This window comes from Gopherus evgoodei, chromosome 16 (assembly GCF_007399415.2).
Source record: "Gopherus evgoodei ecotype Sinaloan lineage chromosome 16, rGopEvg1_v1.p, whole genome shotgun sequence".
Classification (NCBI taxonomy): Eukaryota; Metazoa; Chordata; order Testudines; family Testudinidae; genus Gopherus; species Gopherus evgoodei.
The window spans coordinates 22668875-22680134 of record NC_044337.1 but is presented as its reverse complement, the minus strand read 5'-3'; the positions used below and the strand labels follow the sequence as shown (position 1 = coordinate 22680134).

The 11260-nt window shown below is 42.1% G+C and overlaps 1 protein-coding gene across 5 annotated transcripts; it reads left to right on the top strand.

Annotated features, from left to right (window-relative positions):
- Nucleotides 1–9557, top strand: PDCL (phosducin like). Of its 5 annotated transcripts, none has more exons than XM_030536104.1 (6): nucleotides 1–196; nucleotides 1415–1467; nucleotides 5443–5512; nucleotides 6296–6467; nucleotides 7147–7328; nucleotides 8779–9557. In XM_030536104.1, the coding sequence occupies exons 4-6, from the start codon at nucleotides 6302–6304 to the stop codon at nucleotides 9328–9330; spliced, it is 900 nt and encodes a 299-aa protein (XP_030391964.1). In that variant the 5' UTR covers nucleotides 1–196; nucleotides 1415–1467; nucleotides 5443–5512; nucleotides 6296–6301; the 3' UTR covers nucleotides 9331–9557. The 5 variants fall into 5 exon arrangements, with proteins under 5 accessions (XP_030391964.1, XP_030391961.1, XP_030391963.1 ...); XM_030536103.1 differs by lacking the exon at nucleotides 1–196 and adding an exon at nucleotides 1123–1328; XM_030536101.1 differs by lacking the exon at nucleotides 5443–5512 and having other exon boundaries at nucleotides 92–196.
- Nucleotides 9558–11260: the final 1703 nt, after the last annotated feature.

The window sequence follows — 11260 nt, the reverse complement described above, 5'->3', positions numbered from 1 at the left end:
TCAGAGCGGGGAGAACACCCCTCCCCCCTTGGGAGGTGACTGCGCTCCCGTCCGCTCGAGGGCCATTGGCGCCAGGAATATACCATTGCCAGTAAGGGACGTTCCGCCCTGCGTTCGCTGAATGGAGCCGCCCTGCTTTCCCGGCCTCCTTTGCGCTGCTCGCGCTCGTCCTCGGGAACAGGGAAGCGCCGGAACGGTGGGTGGGCGCGGGGGGCGGCCGGGAGGTGACAGGATCGGGGGCGTGAGGGACGCAGGGATCTGGGGGGCGCACAGAAGGGGGGGGCCTCTGGGTTCTGGATGGCTGGGGCACTAGTTGGTGTTCTGGGGGCTGCACGGGGGGGTTCTGGATGACTGGGGCGGGAGCCTGGGGGGGGGCACAGAAGGGCAGGGGCTCTGGGTTCTGGATGGCTGGGGCGGGAGCCTGGGGGGGGGGCGCCCTGGATGGCTGGGGCACTAGTTGGTGTTCTGGGGGCTGCACGGGGGGGTTCTGGATGGCTGGGGCGGGAGCCTGGGGGGGCACAGGAGGGCAGGGGCTCTGGGTTCTGGATGCCTGGGGGGGCACAGGAGGGCAGGGGCTCTGGGTTCTGGATGCCTGGGGGGGCCACAGGAGGGCAGGGGCTCTGGGTTCTGGATGGCTGGGGCGGGAGCCTGGGGGGGGGCTCTGGATGGCTGGGGCACTAGTTGGTGTTCTGGGGGCTGCACGGGGGGTTCTGGATGGCTGGGGCGGGAGCCTGGGGGGGCACAGGAGGGCAGGGGCTCTGGGTTCTGGATGCCTGGGGGGGCACAGGAGGGCAGGGGCTCTGGGTTCTGGATGCCTGGGGGGGCACAGGAGGGCAGGGGCTCTGGGTTCTGGATGCCTGGGGGGGCCACAGGAGGGCAGGGGCTCTGGGTTCTGGATGGCTGGGGCGGGAGCCTGGGGGGGGGGCTCTGGATGGCTGGGGCACTAGTTGGTGTTCTGGGGGCTGCACGGGGGGGTTCTGGATGGCTGGGGCGGGAGCCTGGGGGGGCACAGGAGGGCAGGGGCTCTGGGTTCTGGATGCCTGGGGGGGCACAGGAGGGCAGGGGCTCTGGGTTCTGGATGCCTGGGGGGGCACAGGAGGGCAGGGGCTCTGCATGGGGGGGGCTCTGGGCTCTGAATAGCTGGGGCGCGGGTTGGTGTTCTGGGCTGCACATGAGGGGAGGGGGTCTGCTTGGTGGATGAGCAGGAGGACTCTGGATAGCTGGTGGGGGTGGGCTCAGGGGGGCAGGTTCCTTTCTGGAGCTGCTGTGCCTACAGCTCCATAGCCGCATCTGACACTTTCCAGAGCTGGTGGAGTTGGAGAGTGAAGGTAAAACATGGTGAGAAATACCTGTTACTCGGAGAGCTCTTCTTGGTCCCTTTGTGACGTTTGTGTTTGTACATCTGCATTTATAGTGAGAGAGACCAGCATTGGCCCAGAGGTCAGCACTGCAAACCAGCCAGGAACCGTGAGTCTCCGGATTTGTTTCTGGTTTATGGGCCCAGCCTGTTTGTTTGTTTGTTTTTTGGTTTGCTTTTTGTTTTTTGTTTTTAAAAATGTTTGTACAAAACAAGAAGGGAAAAATACTTTCCCCATCACTACTACTGTAACCAGCTACATGTGCACTTGTTCCATTCAGGTTTTCTTGTAGATACAGGCTGTGTATACTGGTTTCCTGTACCTTTTGCTCAGGTAATATTAATAAATCCAGTAATGTAGGACATTCTTTCCTTTCCATGTCTGTCTTGAGAGCCACCTTTGTTCTTCCGTTGTACACATGACTACCCTCATTCTAAGGCCCAGATGTAGGCCATATGTGGGGCTAACAGCCAGAAGCAGAGACAAATAGTGCAGGCAGAAGCTTGGTTTGATTAGAGATTCATTTTTAATAATATTAATCTGAGTTTAGTAATTCTGCATTCCCCACTTGAATAATTCACAATGAATCCATTGCATTTCAACAACACAGACCAGGAGACTCTTGCTTCATCTACATTCATATCTGCAAAGTGTCAAAACCATTGTATGGTTTCCTGCTCATGGCAAAAACTTTAGGTGTGCTAAAATATTCTGGCTTGAAATTAAATTTTAAACAAAAATAGAAAGAACAACAGGCCAGTTTGGGGTAGAGATACCAAATGCAGAAGTTGAGCTCAAATTAGATCCCTGTGAAACATTTTAGGTAAGTTTGGCAGAATTTTTTTAATCGTTTTGCTAGATGATGTCAATATTTATTTTTAAGCATTTTTTTAATCAGTTTAAATTTTCACTGTTGTGGAAAGTTATGGGTGTTAATCTTTGTTTTCTTTCAATTTTCAGAGTTGCAGGAAGTTGTGGGGAGGGTCAGACAGTAATTGTTTAATATTAAACAGATTCAAAAAGTTAAACGTTATAACCATTAAAACACAAATTGTCAAAATATGCCAAGTAAATATCATTTACTAAGTTTTCAAGCAGTATTTTTCTTGCTTTGCCTATCTGTACATTTTTATTATTGATGGGAATATATTTTTCAATTTGTGTTTGTACAATGAAATCAACACTTGCCAGCATTTATTGGTAAAAATGTAATCCTTCCTCGACTAATTATAGCTAATTAGTTGTAATGAATCTTGTCAAAAATAGAACGATGCAAATCATCTCCAATATTTAAAGTCAACCGCTAAGTTAACTATTAAATGTCTTACGGTAGCCCTGGAGTGATCTTCTAAAGCTTTCCCCTATGTACACAACAAAAGCACCATACTAGAGAGGGACTTGAGAGGCTTTTGTGCTTTTTGTTTTCAACCAAAGATAAATGAACCACCTACGGAATCACCAAAATGACTTCTTGCAGAACTAGGGTTGTACCGTGGTGGTCTTGCAACTGAGAACTGACCCAATCCAACCCTGTTTGACTTGCAAGAACTGAGGTGATCAGTTTAAAGACATGTAGTTGCAGTCTTGCTTTATCATGTGTGCAACTACCTCTGAGTTAATTTGAAATGAGCAGAATATCTCTGTTTTGTACATAAATCTGCCTGTTAGGTGGTGCACTATAACTAGGAAATAGCTGTAAATTAATTATGTTAATTTGAGTTCCGTTTGATACACTGGAAGGAATTGGAATTTTGTGTCAGGTACAGGCCTCAGGCATACATAGTACCCACTTTTTTTTTTCTGGTTTCTTTTGCTCTACTTTTTCTCTGTATTGGAAAATAGTTTGCTTGGTGTGCGTGCAGAAGAGAAGGCAAAAAGAAATCGGAATTCTCCCACAACCAAGCCCTTAAGCAAAACTAATTATCTCTTGCAGAACAGGGAATCGCCTCCAATCCCAGATCTCCTGAATGTAATCGAACACTTGAATTTCTTGAGCAGACATAATTCTAAGGATCTCTAAACACGTTACAGTGGTACACCTCTACCTCAATATAATGCTGTCCTCTGGAGCCAAAAAATCTTACAGCGTTATATTGAACTTGCTTTGATCCACCAAAGTGTGAAGCCCCGCCCCCCGGAGCACTGTTTTACCACATTATATCTGAATTTGTCTTATATTAGGTCGCGTTATATCCAGATAGCGATGTTCATGGAAATAAAATAGAATACCTAAATTCAGCATGACAGAGCATCTCTCTGGCTCAATTTAAAGTTGGCGGGGTTTTAAGGGTATGAACTTCTTTAATTCCTTGATTTCCATTTTCCATGGGCCCTGTTTCATATATGGATGAACACTAAGAAAAAATATAGCTGTCTTTTGACAATGTGATGCGTTGTACTATTAGTCAAATACGACAATATACCTTACCCCAAATGCTAGCTGGTTACCTCTATGTTTCTCTAGGGTAGATACAGGCCATATCTTCTGTGAAATTTTTCTCTACTCTGAAAAATAATCTCAGTAATCCTGTTTCATCACCTTTTAGCCGGAACCATCTGGCTATCTATTCATTAATCTGCATAATCCTACTTTCAACAGTTTGCAGATAGTGCTAGTGGTTGATAGAAAACCTAAAAACACTACTTTCTCCTTACAATATAGATTGTGCCCTTGTCATAGAAATACAGACTCTTAGGTCCACCGCATCAACATATGAAATCAATTCAATCTCACACACTCATACACCCCTTCTCTTCCCCTACCCCCCAAAAAAATTGGAAATAGGTTTCTCAGTTTTATAACAAGCTGTTCAGGATCGCAGTTCACACCAATGAAGGGTTTGCTTTTATTCCATCAGCTCTGGAGAATTGTGGAAGCTGTTAGCAGGGCTCTGGACTCTCTTTACGGCCTCAGGCAGTAATTCAGCTTGTGGTCTCTTGTGTTTGACACTGTCTGTTCTTACACCCATTTGGTATGAGAGGCTGTATGTAAATTACTAATACCCCAGATAGCTTTTTCAGGGAATATCGTCCTACTGCTATCATTGGCTAATATCTAGCCAGCAGAAAATTATTTAGATGGAGAAATGGTATAATTCAGGTCAGCTGATGGATTTAAGGGCAATTGTGATTAGTACATATTGGCTTGGCAAATTCCATTTTTAACTTTTTAAATTTTGATGATGATGATATTTTAAAGCATTTTTTATATATTTATCTGTTTAAATTTTCACAGTTGTGGGAAACTGCCGGAGGATCAGACAATAACAGTTTAATGATAGAAGTTAAAGCTTTATAACGGGTTCTCAAACTGGGGGTAGGGACCCCTCGAGGGTCATGAGATTATTACATGGGGGGTCGTGAGCTGTCAGCCTTCACCACAAACGCCGCTTTGCTTCCAGCATTTATAATGGTGTTAAATATATGCAAAAGTGTTTTTAATGTGGAAGGGGGGATCGCCCTCAGAGACTTAGTATGTGAAAGGGGTCACCAGTACAAAAGTCTGAGAACCCCTGCTTTATAACCATTAAAACCACAAATTATCAACCTCGTACAAAATAAATACCTCTAAATCAAACTAATAAGTTCTCAAGCAGCATTTTTCTTATTTTGCCTATCTGTATGTTTTGATTATTATCAATGGAAATATATTTTGCTGGTTAGTGTCTGTAGCGAAATCAATATTTACCAGTAAAAATCTAATTCTTCCAAGCCTTGTTGTATCACTTCTGTTAGTATCTGAGTTGCCAGCATTATCAATTTGCATAATATGCTACAATTGAGTTTTATTAAAGTGAAAATGAGCTTTGTGAAATGTTAATTGCTTGCGAGTCCTGCATAGGCAGATTTGCAGAAACAACTTATTTGCCAAATATAATTGAACACTGGTACTATATAAATTACAAATATAATTATATTTTGTAAAAATTGCAGACTTGCAACTTCACTGATTAATGCCAAAAGCAGAGTTCCCCTCTTGCTACAGAGCTCATCCTTGTTGTGAAATGACCTGTGAAACTGACAGTTAATAGTACATAAAACACCATTGGTTCAAATATATATCTTTCTTTTTTCACACTTGCAGTACATACATTTGAGAAAAGAGATTTGCAGGAGGTTTGCTGAGGTTCTGTTTGATTCTGGAAAGAGACCAGGTGCCAACTTTAAGCCTACATGGAATTTTTCATGTTTAGTAATCATCTCCGAGAGATGAGCTTCTAAAAGAAACCCTGAAAGATATTTCTTGAGATACAGCTGGATACTGTGCACTGTCTCCTTTTCTTTGTAAGGGAGGGTGGGGGTAAGGAATAAGGGTTAGAATTTAACTTTTAACTGTATTGTAACATTCCTGTTTTTTTCCTGAATTTTCACTGCAAGCTTTTAATTGCGTAAGCAGCTTTGATATCTTATCAAAAGTGCATACAACTATTAATCTCATTGATCATGCTCCGATCATCATTCACCATTGCTAAAAGATTAGTAATTGCGCACATAAAATACTAAAGTTGAAACTTAATAAATGTAACATATCCAGAAGGAAATGTAATTGGCTCAGGTTTTAAGGGTGGGTACGTAGCAATCTTGAACCATTGTTAATCAACAGATCTATCCTCAGTGAATAAATATTTTGAATGCCTCATAATTTATCTATTGAAGAATAAACTTTGTAATAAAGAGGTTTTTGTTGTTTGTTTTTTGGGTTAAGAAACACTTCAGAAATGATTATCAATTCATTCACAGAGAGGTTGGCCAGTTGTAGCTTAGTCTTGTTGGTGATAGTCTTTGAACTGTTCCCATTTGAATAGACAGCCTTCATATTTTTCTTTGGAGGAGTAGAGGGCTAATACTATACATTTGAGGTGATACTTGATACTGTGTGTGTGTTTGTATAAAGGAGAGAGAGATGCATTGATGTTGACCTACCCATCTCTTTTTAGAATACGATGACTACTTTAGATGATAAACTGCTTGGTGAGAAGCTCCAGTACTACTACAGCAGCAGTGACGATGAAGACAGTGAGAAAGAAGATAAAGTCGGAGAGAGCACCATTCCTGAGGTGGTCGATGGGGAGGTGGAGCTGAGCAGCGATGGCACTGCAGTTAACACAGGTACTGTGACATCAAATATTTTATCCTCCTCCTGCATGCCTGTCCAGTATTGGGGGAGAGGAATCAGTACTCACCCAACTGGGACATACCTAAATAGGACATTCAATAGTAGCACTTTTCGTTAGGCCCCAGCAACAGGATACTAGTAATGTGAAATTGATGAGCTGTCTGCACATCATGGAACACAACTTTTGTGCTGGGGCTTTTGCAGATTTATTTCACCATCAAGTGATTTCTCCTCTTCCCACCCCCGGTCACGTCTATCGCTATGAAAAGGAAACATTTCCATACTAACTGCTGGAGGGAGGATACCTCTAAACCTCGATAGTGGTAATGTGTCAAAACTCTATACAGATACTAATTTTCACAACATCCTTTTGAGGTTAATAGGAAAGTAATGTAGGTAGGTAAGCTTTATTTCTGTTTATACAGATAAGAAAACAGACACAGAGAGGTTGAGTGACTTGTTCAAGGACATAGGAGTCAACTGCAGAAATGGGGAGTTACTTGCTACCATTCCTATGCTTGATTATAGCATATTGAGCAATATACAATAAGCCTAAAACATGGTCCCGTCCTTTAACTGCTATTTGTAAAGGACTCGGAGATCCTGAATGGAAAGTGCAATAGACAGAGATTTTTTCTATCTAAGCAAAATGCCTGCATGTTTTACCTTCAGGTCCAAAGGGTGTCATAAATGATTGGCGAAGATTCAAACAACTGGAGACGGAGCAGCGAGAGGAGCAGTGTAGAGAGATGGAACGACTTATAAAAAAGTTATCCATGACCTGCAGAGCTCACTTGGATGAAGAGGAGGATAAACAGAAGCAGAAAGAACTTCAGGAAAAAATCAGTGGAAAGGTAACCTGGGAGCACCGTGAGAGACTTCTGTGCTAAGAAATTTTAGCAGTTTCCATTTTTCAGCTGCTTTTCAAAAAATCATGAATCCTTGCATGGTAGTTGTTTATTATCGCTTTTAACAGGTGCAGTGATTACCTACCTCACAGAAGTAGTGTCAAGATTATTTAATGTTGATGCAGTGCTTTGAAGATGTTAAACACTTAAGTGTTAAGTGACTGGCCCAAGACCTCTGACGGAGTCTATATCAGACACTGTGTATTTTCCTTATATGCATTTATCAAATTTATTTCCAAGTTTATGAAACAGTTTTAAAAAAAATGAAAAGGCAGGGCAGCAACTCTGCCTGAAAAATAACTTCATCTTGTAAGTTAATGAGTGTCGTGTAAGACGTCTCCTTTCCAGGAGGCCTAATTGATTATCATGTATGGTAAATTAATGTTAAGAGATCAGCTAGTCGTCAAACTGATAGGAAAGCATTAGACATCAAAGATAGAAAATGTCAGAGGTGGTAAATTATTTAAAAACTAAGTGGGATGTTTTGGTCAATTGACTTGTATTACCAGTTTCTGTGAATCTAATTGAACAGGTTGCTGAAGTTGATACATGCTGATATTGACAATAAACCAGTATTATGTTCACAAGTTGGTGGTTATATTTGGTCACTCATGCCCAACAGTTTAGGATCATAAAGTGATAATGGGGGGAAATTGCTTGAATTTTAAGTATCTGTTTTTTAATTTACATGAACTTTACATTTGCTAAGAGATTCTCTCTCTGCCTGAAATAATCACTTGTTTTCGCTGATTTTTTTCTGTGCTCCCCTGCTGACTGCAGCAGTAAACTAACAGACCCTACACCTCGAGCATGATGGCTAACATGGTTAATGAAGCAAGATGTTGAAAGACGATAGTCATAAAACCCAAGTTAATTCCAATTCCAGAGAAAACAAGTGAACATTTATTTTTGCCAAAGAAATAAATCTGGTATGGAAATAAATGATTCTAATAGAGATTTACTCTATTTACTTAGGAAAAAAAGATGAAAAAACAAACTAGGAATCTGACAGTATCCACTCAAATTAGAAACAATGTCCAAGCTGCCCATCTAAGAGCAGTATTGGCATCTTACTTGGAGCATGTGGCCATAGCTGATTTGAATAAAATAGGAGCACATTATAGTCACTCACTTTTAATCTAGCCTATGAAGGCTAGAAGTCCTAATGTAGGAAGCTCCATCTTTATCAGATGTGCTTTCCGGATGGATCAAAATGGAGCATCTTCTGTTGGGAACTCTAGCCTCCATGATCTGTACCTGGGTATTAAAGAGGGGGAATGATGCAGGTTAAACGCTGTCCATCCCTGATTTAAATACTAAATGCATATAACATGTATGGAGTTCTTGATTTCTCTGTGTGTGGTGTATTTATAACATTTCTTTGCGCATGTTATAGATGACTTTACAAGAATATAATATGATTCATGATGGCGAAGATGATGAAGAGTTTTTACAGCAATACAGGAAGCAGCGAATGGAGGAGATGAGGCAGCAGCTGCATAGTGGGCAGCAGTTTAAGCAGGTTTTTGAGATCATCAGTGGGGAAGGGTTTTTGGACACAGTTGATAAAGAACACAAGAACACGTTGATCATGATCCACATCTATGAAGATGACATCCCTGGCGCTGAATCTGTGAATGGCTGCATGATCTGTCTTGCTGCTGAGTACCCAACAGTCAAATTTTGTCGAGTTAAGAGTTCCCTGATTGGTGCCAGCACTCGCTTTACTAATAATGCTCTACCTGCTTTGCTCATCTACAAGGGAGGAGAGTTAATTGGCAACTTTGTCCGAATCACCGACCAGCTTGGAGAAGATTTTTTTGCCGTGGACCTGGAGGCTTTTTTACAGGAGTGTGGTCTGCTCCCAGAGAAGGATCTGCTGATGATGACTTCCATATGTAACCCATCTGCATGTTATAGTGAAGACAGTGATTTGGAGATAGACTGAAAAAGTGAACGAAGGGTTCAGTAAGCTGGGGTTGCCCCGTGGTGTCCTTTGTTGTTGTAGATTGTTCATTTGTTCTTTTCTGTATTTTTTTGGTATATTTTTCCCCTCCCTCCCATGCACTTTGGCTTTTAGCCCATTAGTACTTTTAAGAGTCTTTATTATATGTAATGTAAAGAATTCTTAACATTTTGTTAAATTACTTCAATAAAATGTAAACTAAAACTGTCTTGCACTTAGTAACGTGTTTTTGAAGTATATAAATGTGAAGCAAATCTTAAATTGATTGCCAGTGGTTATTCAGCAGCTCCTGTTACATAGTCAGTCCTGTTCTACATATCACTGGGACTGAGACACCTCATCCTTTGAATTATATAGATGGTTAATTGGTGCTGGTAGAAAGCCCTGGCTTGGTGGCCTAGGAACTGAAGTCTTCTGTTCAGGGAAGAGAGATGTCACAGGAAGCATCATCTGAACCCTGACATGGGGGAATCTAATCCTCCTTTGTTCATTCAATCAGGCTTTTGCTTGTTTGCTTAGAGAGTCGGTAGGGCTACCAATGGAGAAGGTGGGTTGGTTGTTTTGTTTTTAAGTGGACACTTACGCCAAAGGAATAGGATTGAGACCATGAGCGCTCATGAGCTTCTAAGACAGTCCCTTACAAGAACAGCTTTAATCTTTGCTAACCTGAAGCTGGATTCACACCAATGAATCAAAAGTGAAAAGACCCATATCCATTCCCTGTCTCTTACATGTTCCACTCTTCAAAAGTCTTGTAGTTTTGACAATGTAGAGTATTTCCCCCCTCTCACTTGCTAACTAGCACAATTCACCACTCCATCCTAAAAGTTATTCTTTAATGGAACAAGGGTCTTCATTATTTAACCCTATATTGGATCTAAATGTGAGACTCGTTCTTCATTCTTTACTCTCTAAATGATTCTCCCTATAGCCTTTTAATAGTGATCCATGAGTTGGCTAATGGTTCCTTGAGCAGAGGGAAGCCAGCGTTAAAAGCAATCCATCACATACAGCTAAAAGAGGGGGTGTTGTATGACATCCTAGTGACTATAGCTGACAAAATACAGGTTGAAGAGAGTTTTGCCATTAACTTTGATGAAGCCAGGATTTCACTCACCATCTGTAAAATTCCCTCAGAAATTTATGTTAAATCAGTACTAAATTCTATTCCCTTCCCAGTTGGTTCATATTACACCTTTCAGCTAAGGGGTGAAAGGTGCGTTGGAATATTATGGTTGAGAACTATCCCTGAATTTAAAGGACATACACATAGAGAGACAAAATGCTGGAGGTAATATTTTTTATTGGACCAACTTCTGTTGGTGAAAGAGACAGAGCTCTCAGTACCTTTCCCAGACCTGAGGAAGAGCTCTGTAAGCTCCAAAGCTTGTCTCTTTCACCAACAGAAGCTGGTCCAACAAAAGATACCTCCCGCACCATGTGTCTCTAATATCCTGGGACCAACATGGCTACAACAACGCTGCAAACATATACAAAAAGACTGGGAAGGAATTTTCTGCATCTGGATCTCAGTGTCGTAGTAGATGATGTTTCAGACTTGAGAGAAATAGAGAAGCAATTTCTGTGGCTTCCCAACTTTCTGCAAAGCCCTGATTCATACTGCCCATGTGGGGGCTAGTGAGGCCTGGGCTAAAATTTCACACCATCCCCTGTTGGCTTTAACACTTGGACTCAGCTGAACTCAGTTGTCTTTGCAGCAAAGAGTCCTGTGGCACCTTATAGACTAACAGACGTTTTGGAGCATGAGCTTTCATGACCTTAGTTCTTAGTGAGCAGCCAGAACTGATCTACTATTTCTTCTCAATAGAAGTCACGTAATGGCTATGTCAGAACGTTCTGCTACAAGCGCTTAGGATATAGAGACCACAGCAGCTTGACTGTACAAGGAGAC

Bases quoted from the DNA above. Each gene is read 5' to 3' on its own strand.
- PDCL (XM_030536100.1), top strand. The intron at 6,468-7,146 runs GTACTGTGACAT...TTTTACCTTCAG, and splicing joins TGGCACTGCAGTTAACACAG to GTCCAAAGGGTGTCATAAAT. The intron at 7,329-8,778 runs GTAACCTGGGAG...CGCATGTTATAG, and splicing joins AGGAAAAAATCAGTGGAAAG to ATGACTTTACAAGAATATAA.